The sequence below is a fragment of the Harpegnathos saltator genome, unplaced genomic scaffold (genome assembly GCF_003227715.2).
Source record: "Harpegnathos saltator strain DR-91 unplaced genomic scaffold, Hsal_v8.6 scaffold844, whole genome shotgun sequence".
Taxonomy (NCBI): domain Eukaryota; kingdom Metazoa; phylum Arthropoda; class Insecta; order Hymenoptera; family Formicidae; genus Harpegnathos; species Harpegnathos saltator.
In genome coordinates, this window is record NW_020230698.1 from 985,215 (window position 1) to 1,001,874 (window position 16,660).

Here is a 16,660-nt window from a genome sequence, read left to right on the forward strand (position 1 = left end):
TTCGGGACGACATGAAAGTTTTGAAATCTTTTTCGTTATGGAAAAATACGCGGCATCGATATAATCCGATTTTACCACTTCGATATGAGTGTCATCATTTTCCATTTCCACGAACATGCATATTCGTCTTCATTTTATTTTCTTCATATTTTCCGATATGGAAAAATTAATCTGTATTACTATTTCGTCCGACGGCTCACGCCGTCATTTATGAGACATAAAAAAGCGCTGTAACGGCATGAGACTCACAGTCTCCTGAATTTGCGAAGGCGCGAGGAGAGCCTGATCTTCGAAAGCCAACCGAGCGGATTGTCGAGCGACTCGGCGGGCTCACAGCTGCCGGTGATCCCGTCGCAGGACGAAACGCACGAGGAACCTGAGGAACCAGTCGAGGCAACAGTCAACAGGGACGATTCGATCAGCAGCGGGTTAGCTAACAACGACAGTCGAGCCGGCTCCTTCGAGGAGCCCAGCACCAGGAAGGTGTCAGTCTCCGTGCACGACGAGCGCTCGCTGCTGCCCAGCTACTCCTTGAAGTCCACCAACGACTTCATGGAAGCGCTGTCTGGAAGGCAAGATCCGACGACTAAGACGTGCGAGCATGCCGGTACCGTCAGCAAAAGTACATCCGGCGACACCCAGGCCTCCCTCGGAGTGTCGTCCTTGGTATCCGGCGGTGAGCCGATGGCGACGGTCCTCGGAGCGTCTACTAGCTCGCTCACGTCGATCGCCAGTTCGGCGACGTATCGACAGCCGCCAAGACTTCGACGGCTCGCCGGCTGCATCGACGAGAAGGACCTCAGCACTCCGTATAATTACTACAGGTGTCTGTCGCCCAATGAGCATCACGGTACGTATTCATGATGCATCCTCAGTGCGCAGAAATTAAAGTCTCGGTATCTGGAGTTTGAGAATTGAGTCTTCAAGATTGAGTGTGCGATTGCGAGCGATCGGTAGTTTCACGCTTGTATTGTTTGCCTAAAAGATTCAAATCAAACATATTCAATCATAAGTTGAGATTTGTCATGAACGTCGAAAGCTCTAATTTTTGTCTCCTAATTTTGCCCCCTAATTTTGTCTAATGTGGATAATATAGTCTCAAAATTTGATTTAAAAAATCTGTTGTACATTTAGCGTTTTGTCTAGACCTAAATTATTAACAATTTCTATATAAATGTAATTGCAAGCTATTCTGATTCCACGGCGGCTTCTCGAATTCACGTACATTCTTACATTATCTCTTTGACATTTCTGATTTCAGGGAAAGGTCCCGGCTGCCGAATACTCAAAAGGCAATTTAGCTTGGACCGTCCGGACGATCCGACGACCACGATCCCGGAGCAGTCCGGCACAGTCGGCCAAAGATCAACTCCTCGTCTGTACAAGCAAAACAGCGCGGGCGCGGCTAACGACTTGGAGAGAATCGAGGAGGTGCCAGCCACCCCTGGGCCTCTCCTTCAGAACTACCGTCACGCCGCTTCGGTCTCTCTGTCCGTCGAGTCACTGTCGTTACGTTGAGACTCCATGAAAAGAAGCCCGAATCTCACGAGATCGAACTAGTACCTGCGTCACGCTTGGAGTGCAAACGATGCACGCAGGAGCGCGTTCATATAGACGCGTCGTCGTCGTCAGTGAGACGCGCTGAGTAAGCGACTGTAAACGAGAAATATAAAAACGAAATTGAAGCGAGGTCAATGGGAAACGGTGATGGTGGAGTCAATCCATAGACTTCTGAGCCTGAATCCGGAGAAGTCACGTCGGCCACGAAGACCGTTCGCAATAATTCGTCCTTAAGGTCTCAGTAGCGCTTTGAGCACGTGTTTCGCCGTGACGCGTAAACGATTGCACTATTGTGTGTGACTCGTTGTTCGCTCCGTCTCTTATCCGTATCTTATCTCGATGTACATCGTATTAGTTTCTCGTAAAATACCCGCGACCAGGAGAGTGTGTTAGAAAGTCGATGGCGTTAGCGCGCGTGTAGGTCAATCATAGGTAATCGTTGGCGGGACGGCGGGGAAGAAAAAAGGAAGCGGAAGAAACCCTCACGGGCGACCCGCTGTTCTCGAAGTCCCTCCGGCGAGTTTGTACCTGTCGACCCCGCGTATTTGGATGTTTTACCGGTAAACTGGAGCTTCCGGTGGCTCAACTAGGCGTTGTTCGACCACGGCCATCCCTCGTCGAACTCGGCATTCCAGTATCCCGGAGAATGCGAATGTGTAAATGTGAATGTACATTCTCGGGTGTCCATCTCGGATGGCTCGAACGACGTGAGATATTCGTAATCCCAGATATGTCACAGGATACCCCCGGGTAGCCGCGAATTTGACGTCGAACACTCGGCACGCACTCCGCGTGGGACGCGGTCGGATTTACTTCGTAAGCGCGTTAAATCGCCGAGAGAGATTTTGGATTGTATTGGATTGTATTTCTCTCAGTTTCGTTAGATTCCCGTCCGACAACGGGAGTAGAAGAGCAGCCTCTTATCGCGGACGACAATCTCCATCGCGCTGATCTCCCGTCATTTTTCGCTAACTCGACGATCGCGCCAGGACTAACTAACTGCTTCCCCCGACGTCGGATTGCGAGATCGACGAGGTCATCGAATGTGCACTCGATATGTTCGAAAAATATTCCGGTAACTTGGATTCTCGGGCAGAACGAGCAGCCGACTTGGCTCGAGTAAGTGAGCGAGTAAATGATGAGCTGCTTCCAAACTGAATAAGAGGAATGATTCCAATCAAAATTTCGCATACGTGTTTACTCAGGCTATCTGGATAATACAATTTACATGATACCTGATGAATACTTCGCAACCCCACTTTGAGCATCATATCGTCCATGTTAACTTTCGTCCGTCCCTTGAAACTCAATCCTGAAGTCGGTGTCCGTTTAAAAATTCCGCATACTTCCGGAGAGTGTCGGATATTATTCGTCAGTGATTAGGAGCGTTTATCAACGACCGTATCTTTGTCTTCGTCTAGGTTACAATCTGGTTACAATTTTAGCCTCGAGACTAATTCAGTGTCTTTTAAAGAGCAATGACATTTTGACAACTGGCACACATAAATCGGAGCTTCCCTGAGCAACTGACGAGATTATCGCGACACTATGTCTGCTGCTGTGTCGACTTTGAGATTCCACTCAGCGTTAGAAGTATATCGGCACTATTTTACATGGCAACTTTAGTAATTCTATACTTGCGACGACAAATAACTAATACGTATACGATATGCCAATTTGTCGATTATAACGCTACCTTTGACTGTATCGGATGTACGATAAGTGTGCAAGTAAGAAACGAAACAGACACGTTGCGTATTTTATCGGAGATTTTGCGCGGATAAGCCGTCGTGTAATTATCGATGACGAGGATAGTCCCCCGAATCAATAGAGGACTATTTCACGCGTCTCCTCTTTCCTCTTCACTCGCGGTCTATGACTGAGTCTCGAAATCAAATACGCTCGTCGAATCTGCTTAGTTTCTTGTTTAGCGAGCATCTCTACTATGATATATAATAGAATATACTATTCACGGTCTTTTCTGAACCAGCCTCGACGCAGTCGACGCTAATCCGGACGACAATCGTTAAGGAATAATCGCATTTTTTAACGCTACCGTATAATAATAATAACTGATCCGTAATTTTCGATAGCTGTCTCTCACTCGCGAGGAAAAAGAGCTCTCAACAGCTGTATAAGATTCTTGCGGGTAAAGCTCATTTTAAAAAGTTTATAACTCGCGGCGGAATTCGGAGAACGAAATTCTGTTCTTTCTTTTCATTTTATGTGCGACGTACAGAAGAAGACATTTGAAGATTTTCAGACGTATATATGTACACATCTTGTGAAAATGTCTATAAATGTAATTCTAACTCTTCAAATGTTTTCTTAAACCCATTTTGCAGATGGTCCGTAATTCGCAAGACGCAAATTACAGATTGTCTAGAGCGTGCTTGAAAATCGGTGCATAATTATTGCGTGATTCGTGAACACGCACGCGCGTCCGCGGCCGCGTGCTGTAGACGATATACGATACCTCGATGTACTTCGTGTAGTCACGTAGTCACTCTAATGTTAGCGATATAAATAAATCTGAATAGATTGTACTTCTCCCTCGGAGTCTTTCCGCATTCCATACGACAGGCATCCTCAAATTATTATACGCGGATTGTACAATATCCGGAGACACGGTCAGCTCTTTGCAATTCAAGTTTCATCCCCTCTCGATATCTAGAATTTCCATACGCTCACATTTCCCCATCACTTTTGTGACCAGATTTTTTAAACTTTCGACGGTATATCAGAAAAATTCAGTAGCGCACTGAAAAAATGAAAAGTAAATAACCATCGAGAAGTGCGAAGGACAGCGAAGGATTGGAATATTTTTCATAAGGATGCCTGTTAATCCATTTGCCGTAATAACCATTTGTTATCAGTGGCGTAACAAATATGCAGAAAATTAAACGAAACGTAAATAATTAAATGAAAGCATTTAACGCTGAAAATCCTCTGATTATAATTTAATCATCATTTGTTAACTTATGTCTATTATTTATTTAATTAATAGTTTTGCTTCTAAGAAAATCCTCTTAAAAATCGCGGAGAAACCAGAAATTCATTCGCTCTGATGACTATTTTTATTTGTTTGATACACGTTATTGCACAAATGAAGATCTTTTCATTCGCGAACACCTCTATCTCTAAAATGGCGGGATATTCGTTACGCCACTGATCATCGTTTCTATACGTACGTTTGACTGTGAATAGAAGAGAATTTAATTGTACGTATAAATGTTGCGTGTTAAAAAAGAGATGTTATATCGAAAGAAGATCTAAATATGTAGCATAGCAATCGACAGCGAGGGTCGGATATTTGTATATTTCAGACGCATCGTGCGATTATATACTCGTTACTGATATTTCAATGTTACTCGGTAACATCTCCGGCAATAAAGATGACTATACGGCCGTATGACCGTTCCGTGATAGTTTCCCTCCCGTGATAAGTTCCGTCCCGCTTGTTCTCCATTTCCGGATTTTAATGTAACTCGAAAGAAGCCAAAAATTAAAGTTCTCGGGAGACACAACTTTCGCATCGGATTCCGAACGAAAAACGAAGTGTCCTCCTATTTTCGAAAAAACAATATCTCGTAGAGTCCTACGGCAGTAGGAGATGCAAAGAACGACAAACACAATATTTACACAGGCTACGACGTTTATTAGTCTATATATATCGGTAACAAAAATAACAACTTCTTCGATTACTATTACTAAGCAATGTTATTGCCATCCTCACGCTCAACACGTAGTTAAACGACCTGACTGAGACGCGACACATTGCACTCACGTGCTTGGCTGTTTCTGGTACCCCGAGGTAAAACAAGGAGATCACATCGGGACGGTCTCGCTGACAAGCAAAATGCACTCCACGTTTACCAAGCGCTGCAAAGAAAAATTCATGTGTGTGAGAGAGAGAGAGAGAGAGAGAGAGAGAGAGAGAGAGAGAGAGAAAGGTCCAAGTAGCCATCGAGAGAAGCGATTTCTCGAGGATGATGAGTTACTTCGCGAGGTACTCGTGATGACCCCTACCCGTAGGAAGGCGACGGATCTGGCTGCGACCAAGCTGGTGGCGCATACTCCTTCTGAGGTAGTCCGTAAATGGGCTTCGGCACGATCCTTTCGATGTAAATCGGTTTCTCGACGTACTCCACGTACTTCACCGGAGGCGAAAGGTACACATGGTGTACTTCGGGCGCGCTGTAGTAACCGGCCTTGTAACTGCAAGTACGAGGGAAAAGAGACCAAGATATAATATCCATCGGATTGATGAAGAATCGACCGAGAGTGCGTCCACCTGACAGGCATCTTCAGGTTTCTTCAGAAACGACCGTGCACATCAACTTGAGATACGACGACAGAGAATACAGAGGAACAAACATTTAACGGAGAAAAATCTCGCATCCTCGACGAGGAACTTCTCACCCTTTCGCAACGCCAAGACCGAAGCCGAGGAGGCCAGCGCCGAGCAGCTTCTTCTTCAAGAACAACGTTCTCTTTTGCCTGGTGTGTACCGCGCCGCCATCGACCTGATTCTCAACAGCCACGCTTCCGAGGCCAAGCGATTGTTCATTCAGCACGATCTCTTCCGCCGCGGCTCTCAATGCGAGGAAACAGCAGACGATGATGGCGATGATGACGATGGTGCGATGCATCTGCCCGCACGAGCAGCCGTACGTTAATCGTAAATTTATAGTACACTAACATAACAACGCAAAAATAAAGAAGAAACAACAGCACAGATGGCAACACAGATGACCGGTTGAACCGGCAAGAACGAGCTGGATCCTGTTCGAGATCCTTGGACTTTGAAGAGAAACCTTGTTCGGATGAGTCGACTCTTACCTTGCGTCTCAGTACGGCGAAACACGATAGGGATTAATCGGTGACGATACACCACGAGGACAGGCCCGAATACTGACTTTGATCGAGGAATCGTTCGATTTTATACCGACCTGCCTACCTCTCCGCTATTTGCCGCCAACGTGAACGCGATTCCAGAGCCGCCCCCTACTACGGAGCTGAGGATGGGTTTAACATCGAGTTTAGGACCATTAAACCTATTGTGACACCCGAGCAAGCATCGTTGCATGCATCACAACAGCGGCCAGCGGACCTGGTCTGAATTTCAGCCTGCCCTCTCCGAGTCACGGTAGGTCGCGATATGGAAAATTCTGCGCGGAAGAACTCCTTCCTTCTGGCCGAGCGATTTCCTTCAATGTGGAAATGAGTTAATCTCGCGCAGCAATTCGCCGGGAAAATTATGTGCATGCTGAATAATCCGGTGGATTCCGCTTGTCGATGAAAGAAATGAGAGAGATAAGTCTTTGCGTTTCAAAGTTCATTATGTCACGTTAACGTGACTTTCGTTACTTCCACTGCAACTCTAGATTTTTCACGTTATTTATTACCGTGTCATGGATCCAGTATTTGATCAATTGGTCGTTCATGCTTGCACTTGTTTTCCTCTCCGAAATATTCTTCGGCCGAAAGCCGAAGCTGAAAGGAATAATTCATTATCGGTAATCATTGTTGAAACCTGAAGACATAGTTAAAACTTGAAAACGACGGGATTTGCGGATCAAAGGCGAATTTGAAAGAGTAAGAAAGAGAGAGAGAGAGAGAGAGAGAGAGAAAGAGACACGACCACAGGAACACAGCGGATGTCGTTTCGATTTATCAACTTCGACGACGTGACGAGTGGATAATGCACACAATCGACGCAAGTAGAGCGGCAGAGAAAAAAAGACAGGTGAAGAGAGAGAGAGAGAGAGAGAGAGAGAGAGAGAGAGAGGCACGAAGAGAGGAGAAAGTGAAATACTGCGCAACGAATTTTCTATTCTTTCTTCGCCGGGCCCACGTGTCTCGCCTTTCAGCGATACACGTGCTTCTGTCGCACGCAATCGCATCGAGCTCGTTACGTGCGATCTGATACATACACGTAATCATTGACCGCACGCACGCACGCTCGCGCGCGCGTACACATAAGCGAAATGCGACAACGGGCGAATGACAATGGGACCTTGTCAAAACCGCACACATCGCCGTGTCATTATCCGGTGATGCACAAATGACGATCTGGCCTCGACGGTAGTCTACGTGTCAGCCGTTTATTTACGTATTATGACGGGCTGTTATTTGATAATTTAATAAAAAAAAAAAAACAGAGATCTGTAGTAATCGCACGAAAGTTTCAGAGATAACAAAGTCATTCTGATTTTGAGAATTCTGACAGGACGAGTTTGTTTCGTCGATCAATGTAGTAAATTAAAATCTCCGACAAATAATATTACATGTATAATTGAACAAAGATAAATGTCGATTTTTCTGGACAGAGTATATTGCTTTGAATTGTTTATTAAATTTTTCCTCATTTCAGAATAAGACCTAAATTTTGTTGTGTCTCTTTAGTCGTACATATTCCCTTTCGCTGAGACAAAATAGCTGAGATCTCGCTGAGCCTAAATCCACCGCCGAACAGGGCAGACGGAACAAGTGGGAGCCGACACGCGACGACAATTCGGTAATCGGCGTAGAAAGTGTCTGGGTAAGAACGCGACGAGCTTTCGCAAGCGAAACGTGAACAGCCGCGAAATTTCACCGGGACGCACGAAGGCCGCCGCGAGCGCGGCGACGTTATTCTCGACGATATTTTTCGACCCTGCTCGCGCTGTGAGGGTGGCGGCGCGGTTAGCTCTCTGTTCGAGACTGCAAGACGTGCTTTCATATCTCGCAGGTACAACGGCGGAAACTGACAGGCTATTTATGCCAGGATATTAGCATGGAAATGGAAATTCGGTTCGCTCTTAATAAGAGTCGCTTCTGCTGCTGAGAAGCGTATAGACAGCTCGTCGAGATAGAATCCAGCCCTTTCGCCGTCATTTTTCAGATTACCTGCTCGAGAAACGGAAACGTTGTTTCGTACGCATTTTGTCCGTACCAAGTACGATCGTGATTCGTGACTCGAAGCTGTAAGAAATTCATCGCAGAAGGTGGAAAATGTTCGCTCATAGACATTAAAGACGAAATCAATGAGTGATCTCAAGCTCCACGACCGTGAGTGAAATCGCGATCGGTCTTGAGCTTAACTCTCGAGAGCTCATCTGAAGACCGAAACATTCAATAGCAAATATTGAGGAAAAAGTGAATTTTCCCGCATAGCCCATAAGAACAAGACTATTGTCTATCCTTGGGCGTTGCCTTGGCGATTTCCATTCCGATCGATTGGTCACTGCCGAACGGAGCGCTGCCCGGAAATAAATGCCCGAATCAGCCGCGCGCCGGGGAATGTGAAACGCGCGGTCGAAAATTGCGCGCTGCGACAAATCGACCGCACCGCGTGTGCAGAGTCCGATATCCAAACGGCATTGTGTTCTCTCCTGACGCTCTCTCCCAGGAGAAAAGCGACGTTTCACGACATCCGCAAACTCGAGGTGAGGTTCACCGCAGGAAGAGTGAAAAAAAAAGTGCTCGCGTGTCGCGACTACAAAGCAGCTCCATAAATAATTCATCGAACATCGACATTAGCGGTGGCTTTTATGAGAGTCGCAGTGCAGTGGGAAAGACCTGATGGAAAATCACGAAGATAAGCCGGTGCTCCGCCGCGGCGTGCGGGTGCGCACGTCATTTCGACTTCAGTCCTGGTCACGTTACAACACACGTAATCCGACACACGTGTCCGCATAAACCGCGTCTAGATGACTTGAGGAGTCGTCATCGACGTAGTCTTGGAGCAAACGCAGACGAGCTATCGAGACTACGTGCCCCGGCATGCGTATTTCGGCAATGATGTATTCGCAGAGTGAAATCAATCGGCTCATTCGCGCGAGAGAGTGCGTGTTTCACCTCCCAAATAATATATTGCGCAACGCCGGTGTCGCTTAATTTTCCGAAGGCTACCTTAGTTACTAAAAAAATCAGGTCACACCACCCTGAAATTAAGCGTATTACGCTCGCTGCTTTGAAGACTCACCGGAACGCTCGTAGTGAAAACAATTTGTCGAGAAGCACGACTCGCGAGAAATGATTTCGGCAACTGCGAAGAAGAAGGAAGAATTTCAAGAAGCTTTTGTAAAATAATTTATTATTGTTATATATCGCGTGTATATCATATTGAACGGTATTTGCAAGGAAATCAATCGCCTATCTTTTCATAACGAGTGTGTTAAAAAATTGCGGATATACAAAGTCTCCGAAGAGTCAGATGCGCAAGAAGGACACTTGTGCGATGACGCAGCGACAAGCTTGAAAGACAGTAATAGCGATTATCCTTGTGTAAACCATAGATGTGAAACCAACTATTCTTGCGATCTATTGGCGTAAAATAATTAACGTACACAAGTTTTTGAAAAAAGAGCAAAAAGAAGCAAAACGATCACATTTTTCTCGGGCACCGCGCGTATCGCGTGGCCGCGATATTATATTTCCTGCGTGTAATCTCTTTGTAAGATCTCTTCGACTTTGTCGGCTCGGTAAACTCGTTAGTTCGGCTAATCGATAAATTTGGCACAATTCGTGGAAGAAATTTGTCCAACTACAGGACTACAGTTCCTCGTGCTCGACAGGTCGCGCTAAGTTGAAGTCGAGTATTTCGTCCGACGTGAGGAAACGCACGTCGCTGTCCTCGGAGAGCGCCGAGCCGCTTCCTCTCTTGTAAGTCTTCCTCCTCCTGATGATGACGATCGTGATGATGAGCGTCAAGGAGAACACGATTACAGTCGCGCTCACTATGCCGACGAGCAGCGGATCGAATCTACCGTCGTGCTTCACCTTCTCCGGATTCTGCTCTTCGCTGTGCAACTCTGTATACATTTCAGTAACAGCAAACATTTTACATAGTAACATCAAATTACTGTCGGATTCTGCTAACACAAATATTTTACCAACACCAAACTTCCTGTTAGTTAGAGCGCGTTTCCAGCATTATCGAAACCATAAATTCTCCGTACTGAGAATAGCCTCCGTTCATATCTAACTGAATGAAAATTAATTAACGAGGACTTTCTCAGCGATGAGAAACGATATTCCTGTTAGCGCGATCGAAAGCATTCATCTGGATGGAGTTTTCCTGCGAACCGCGAGTTTTCTTTCTCCTTGCGTATCATGTATATATTTAATTCTGTCGCGCAGTCATTAGTTTGGATAGGCGTTCTTTACAATGCGCGATGAATAAATTACGTTAAGCGCGATGAATATTACCAGATCGATCCTGAGCTTCCGTGCGTTCCGTTGTCCAGGCGATGTATTCAGAAGACGTCATTCGCTTCCATCCCGTTTGATTTCGTCTTGCGAACGGTGTCGTCGTTCGTTTCGTCGATCTCGTAGTCGTACGCTTCGGTGTTGTCGTGGTCATGACTTTTCGCGTAGTTGGCGACGTCGATGAGCTCAAAGTTCTCGGATCGATATAATCCTTCGTATTGATGTAGTATGGAGTTTTGGGAAACCCCGATTTGTGAATCGTAGTGCTCGTGCCGTTAGCATTGTACGGTCTCCGACTTGTCACCTGCCGACTCGCGGAAGTCGTCGCTTTGGTTTCGTAGAGTGTCGACATGACCGGCTCGGTTAAATTGAATACTGTGTGATTGCAATTAGAATTGATTTCAACAACTTTCATCTCCCCCAACAAAATGACACTTCGCCACGAAAATTCAACACTGGCGAAACTCGCAGATTGCTTCCGCAATCGCGACATCCTCTTCTATTCCTCTGCGAAATCGCTCTGATCCGACTGATCAATTCTGACTCTCGCGATAAATGCGGAGATGCAACGAGCGCAGAGTCGCAAAAGAAAAGATTTGCCTCGACATTTTTTGACTGAACACGATCACATCCGATTGGATTACAATACAATTGGAATACAATAGTGAACTCCGCTCGACCAGACTCATTAAGCGTAAGGTAAGTTGAATAATTACCTGCAGTGCAGTATTCCTCGTAATCCGGGCAACACATCGAACGTTCTATGCAATCAAACGTACAATAACAACTTTCCGGTCCATACTTGGGAGTGGTGTGGACGGCCTCCGTCATCGAATAAACACATTTGCCTTTACAGGTTTGCTGCGCGTTCACCACTTCGACTTGATCTGCGAGAGACCACGACTTTTGTTCAGAGAGAAATACAGCGTAGTTTGTGACCCGCTATCTTTATTACGGCGAACGGCTGACCTCTCTGAGGTCTCCCGGAGCTAAGCGCTCTTACAAAGAAGAAATAAGAAATTCGAAGCACAAGCTCTCTTCGCGTATTTCTTTTTCCTTCTTCACTGAGAGAAAAGTATATGATATTTGGAACTATAATGATATAGTAACTAAATTATAGTCCGAAATATCATATTTATAGTAAGCATTAATCCATAATATCGGTAATAATTACGATATAGGTATAGTACAACCAATCATATAATATTTTTACTAAGAATTACAGTAAGTTAAACTAAAATTATTGTATGGAAAATACAAAATATAAAATGGTATGTAAAGTAACTCTTTTATATATTTAATAACTCTTTTATATAGTTAATATTACCAGAATATTTGCTAAATGATGACAGATGTAACTACATGAATATTAATATTAAATCTCACTATATTTGTGAATGAGAAATTACCATACATGTAGTAAAAGTAACTAAACAATTATTTAAGACAATTATTGACTGTATATTTATGTTTATTCTACTATAATTTGCAGGTTCCACGAACTATAAAAATATGGTTGACGCCAAAATGAACTGTAAAATATAGTGAGATTATAGTTAATTCAACTATATTTTTCTATCAGTGTTCCTGCAATGAGGTCGCACAATGTCTCCTATGTACGAGTATCTTGTGACTCTCGTGATTTTCTTCTCACAAGATACAGACCGCACATTTCCAGTTTTCGACGAGGATTAATTGGATAAGTAAATTGGATAAGTAAAAAGCTCACCATCATCGCCCACAGTTACACCGGTGATATTGTTCTTAACGACGCACTCGTCTCCTTGTAATATAGCCACGTCGTCGATCGCGATATCACTTATGTAGGTGAGACCTCGTACACCCTCTATAATAATCTGCGAAAGATTTTTATAGCGTGTAACTAAGTGGATTTTATTATCTCGGAAGGCATGCACTAAACAAAATGACAAGAGCGCTAACCTGAAAGCTAACGTTACTTTTCGGCAGATTGAAGATACCCTGCAACCATTGATTCCCCTGATCTCCCTCCTTGTTGAACATCAATAGCCACGTATTATTCGTCTCGTATTTGAAATATACATTTAACCTACCGATCGTGATTCCTCCGTACATGTGATACCTGTCAACAAACGCAGCAACGTGTCCAATGGATTTATGAAAAATTGGTCGAAGAGAAAAACGCGAGAGAGAAGTCCAGAGTACCGAATAATTCACTTTGACAAGATGCAAATTAAGCGTCTAACGAGCCGTCAGAATTTCCTTCCTCGCGTCGACAGATTCACTCACGAGTCCAATTGTCCAATCGTCCACGTTTATGCGGAAATATTTCGAAACGTGACTCCGCGGTAAACAACGCAGGAAATATGATAGAAAAGAAAATAATGCGGGGTTTGCGCTACGGGCCGAAGAAACGCGTTCTAATTTCTACTTAATTACGCGCTCACCAGAATGAAAAACATCCCGACTCGGTGAGGGAAGAATTGTATAGAGGAGATATGATTCTTGCCGTATCGTTCACCAGTTGCCCGGATGCCTCGGTAAAAAGATAGTGACCTGAAATCAGCTCAAGCGTGTGTACATTCGCACGTATTACAGACACATGTCACAAGTAAGTTTTCTCCCACTTGACACCTTGCAGTCCGCCGATGGCACGGCGCTACGGCGAGGTAGCTAGTTGAGCAGAGCTCACGTTCTTATTATACGAGGATACGTACCGTCATTTCCAGGCCCTAGGGTATGGTCATGCGTGGGACCGGTGCTGATGATCGCACTCGATGTCGCAAAATTATGGCGTTTCCAGTCGAAGTCGTGATGCGGATCCGGCTGCCACATGCAGAGATCCCGATCCTCGAAGTCGCACTTTGTCGGCGGGGGTATATTCGAGTCTTTCCGTGAGAGGTGAACCGCCAATGGCGTTGTCGTCAGACAAAAACAAATTCAAGTTAAATAAAAACGATGCACAAGACTTATTCGCTGTGGATCGATAAGGCGGGAAGTAATTGAGCCAGGATAACAGAAATACAGGGTTGGGGAGTAACTCGTTACTTGTGACGAAGTTACAGTTACAGTTACAGTTATTTTCACTTTTTTGGTAACTCTAACTTAACTCCGTTCCTTTTTTCTGTCTATAACTGTAACTTAACTTGATTAAATTTGTTTGATAACTAATAACTAATTTAGCAGTTACTTTATATATTTCAAACTTAAGTTTCTGGCTGACTAACACGATAACACGACGCTTGACATTCAATAAGCTTATAGTTATTCTGGCTGCATCTGGAAAACGCGCTATTGCGTCATCTATTTTTATCGTTCATTGGATATAAAACAAGAATAAAATGACGCAATAGCGCTGATAATCTCCTTTCCGAACACAACTTGTATTTCTTTCCAAAAAATTGTACGTCTATTAGATATTTCTGTCGCCAGTCCTTATTTGTTAACCTGCATTCAGCGTGAAATGCGCTACGTGGGTTCAGTTATATAAAAAATTCAAGCAATAGATCAAACATCTCGATCTTCGGAGAAGGATTGTAAAATGCCATAGCCAGTATATGTAGAAATATTCAAGTTACAGCGAAAACTTGGATACGATAACAACTGGGCATCTCTCCGCTCAGTCGTTATTAATAGTCCTAAAGAATAATTATGAATTGCTTATTTAAATCAATAAATGTAATTTGTAAAAATTATATGAGGAACATAATAATCAACAAACTACTTTTATATCAAATTGAAGGAATTTACACAATTATGAAATTTAAAATAATAGCACAATTATTGTAAAAAATAGTAACTGAAAAGGAGTAACGACTCCTTATTTTCTAAATAACTGTAACTGTAACATGTTATTTTTGAAGGTCAGTAACTTGCAACTGTAATTAGTTACCTTTTCAGTGAAAAAATTGTAACTGTAACTAGATACTTTTACAAAGTAACTTTCTCACCCTGCAGAAATATCGCACGTGTTACCTTGGCAAGAAGGAACCGATGAGTTCCAATTGCGTCCATCGCAGTATATCTCAGCTGAGCCGATTAGGCTGTAGCCGGGTTCGCAAAAGAACATCAGTATCCCTCCGCGCGCTTTTGAGACCATAAACATGTGAGGCGGTCTTGGCGGCGGAGTGCATTTTGTGCCTAAACAACGTGACGCATATGTAAACAAATTGGTCCCGCTCATTTCTCTTTGTTTCGTCGCAATATTTTTCGCACAATGATGATTCATTATAGCTCAGCAGCAGGCGGAGGGGAAGAGGGAGACCATTTATAACTGCGTTGCTGTTATCTCGTTATCATGCTGATATCGTCTCGCGCATACACGTGGAAAAGAAATACTCGGTTGGTCTAATTAACGTTCGTCTAATTAATTCTCTGTTTTCAGGCGAGAGTTCGATTGCAGCAGCAGAAACATTGCTGTAGAAAAGTTTCATTCGGTCCATCGAACCGGCTATCTCAACCGAGTTTTAACACATTCACCGATAACCGTTGTGCGGTGAATGTCAACGTATGTAAAACAAGCAATTACTTACATTCACAAGACTGCAGCAATGTTTAATAACAATGGAAGAACGTAACGGACAAAGTATATTGGTGAACAGATTGATTGTTTTGTTACATCAAAGTTTCAAAAATGATTACATGTGTGCATGTCACAGCGAGTCTTGTTAAAACAGTCGCTGGTGAATAGAAAGTCCGTTGAAACACGCTGCACGGTAAACGCAGATCTAAATGTTGTCGGGTGCGATAACAAAGATATCCTTTTTTGTCAGCGAGTTTTTGTTCGGCCAGTTATCGAACTGCGATTTCATTTACGCGCGTTCTCGTGCTCGGAAGGGATTCAAGCTTAAAAGCGTCTAAAGCGGGTTTTGCGATATCGCGTCACTTTACGCGCAGGATCCATTGACGATGGCTTTCCATCCATTAAGCTCCACTTTAAGCCCTAAACACAATGCCAGGTAACAGGCAATAAGAATAAAAATAGACCAATCACAATCGACTATTACAAGAATAATCTATTGTGATTGGTCTATTTTTATTCTTATTGCCTGTTGCCTGGCATTGTGTTTAGGGCTATAGACTCTACTTACTCACGCACACAGGAACAGGTGTGTCCCAATTGCCATGCATACACGAAGTGTATTTGTTGCCCACGAGGAGGTATCCTTCAAAACAGTCGTATCTCATAATCCGACCTCTCGCCCTGATACGTACTTTCCCGTTTTTCAAGTGTACCGGAGGACATCGCACTAAAAAGGAAAGATGGGCATTCATAGGTCCGAAGAAGAAATCTACCGAGATTTTAAAAGCTCCGCTGAAAAGCACCGAAATCCGAATAGAACTTCACCGAAGAATATCCAGAGGGTGGAATTTTCCCAAAAAATCCGTGATCCTGCAAGTGTAAATACCGAGACAATATGGTTTCATTATTTCTGCTTACTATTGCTCTGCGATGACCAACAGACGACATATAGGCCGAGGAATATGGATAACAGCAAAATCGAAGGGGAATACTTCATCCTGATGTAGAAGGTATCGCTCTCAAGTACGAAACTCACGGCGTAGCGGGGCGTGAGACTCGTTTAAGCTTTCCTTTCCTCGTGAGATAATTGTCACAAGTGACACGTTTCAAGGGATTGGGAGATGCTTTCGAATTTACATACTTCCTGACACATTCACTAATACTCAATCACGTTCAACTGCACGGACGATGACGGGAGATCCAAGAAGAAAGCGCGACGAAGAAAAATGGTGAATGTACGCGAATATATGTCGCGACTAATAAAAAATTAAAGCCGGAGGGAAATAGGATCTACGCCGTTAAGCACGGTAATAACAGGACTGGAGAGACCAGGATTCAACCTTCTCCGAACTTTTGATTTCTCGGCAATGAGGGCGGCGACGCGGCATCCGTTAGTTGAGAATG

At 44.1% G+C, this 16,660-nt stretch overlaps 3 protein-coding genes across 5 annotated transcripts in view; 1 reads left to right on the forward strand and 2 right to left on the reverse strand.

Moving 5' to 3' along the window:
- The window catches only part of LOC105182743 (retinal guanylyl cyclase 2), a 48,191-nt gene extending 43,289 nt beyond the window's left edge, over positions 1-4,902 (forward strand). For both annotated transcript variants that reach the window (XM_025307291.1, XM_019841256.2), the window contains exons 22-23: positions 270-850; positions 1,262-4,902. In XM_025307291.1, coding sequence (XP_025163076.1) covers positions 270-850; positions 1,262-1,518 — 838 coding nt within the window. In that variant the 3' untranslated portion in view covers positions 1,519-4,902. The remainder of the gene's footprint in view (positions 1-269; positions 851-1,261) is intronic.
- Positions 4,903-5,146: 244 nt separating this feature from the next.
- Positions 5,147-7,574, reverse strand: LOC105182742 (uncharacterized). 2 transcript variants are annotated; one of them, XM_011140402.3, is made up of 4 exons: positions 6,403-7,574; positions 5,983-6,212; positions 5,590-5,778; positions 5,147-5,442 (listed from the first exon to the last, which is right to left on the reverse strand). In XM_011140402.3, exons 2-4 carry the CDS (start codon positions 6,210-6,212, stop codon positions 5,433-5,435), a joined length of 429 nt encoding a protein of 142 aa, XP_011138704.1. In that variant the 5' UTR covers positions 6,403-7,574; the 3' UTR covers positions 5,147-5,432. The 2 variants fall into 2 exon arrangements, with proteins under 2 accessions (XP_011138704.1, XP_025163077.1); XM_025307292.1 differs by lacking the exon at positions 5,147-5,442 and having other exon boundaries at positions 5,469-5,778; positions 5,983-7,574.
- A 2,054-nt stretch (positions 7,575-9,628) lies between these two features.
- On the reverse strand, positions 9,629-16,589 carry LOC105182741 (MAM and LDL-receptor class A domain-containing protein 2). Its single transcript, XM_011140401.3, has 10 exons — positions 16,175-16,589; positions 15,825-15,983; positions 14,710-14,874; positions 13,452-13,622; positions 13,182-13,290; positions 12,697-12,856; positions 12,485-12,611; positions 11,472-11,642; positions 10,756-11,130; positions 9,629-10,358 (listed from the first exon to the last, which is right to left on the reverse strand). Exons 1-10 carry the CDS (start codon positions 16,251-16,253, stop codon positions 10,099-10,101), a joined length of 1,776 nt encoding a protein of 591 aa, XP_011138703.1. The 5' UTR covers positions 16,254-16,589; the 3' UTR covers positions 9,629-10,098.
- Between the last annotated feature and the right edge of the window lie 71 nt (positions 16,590-16,660).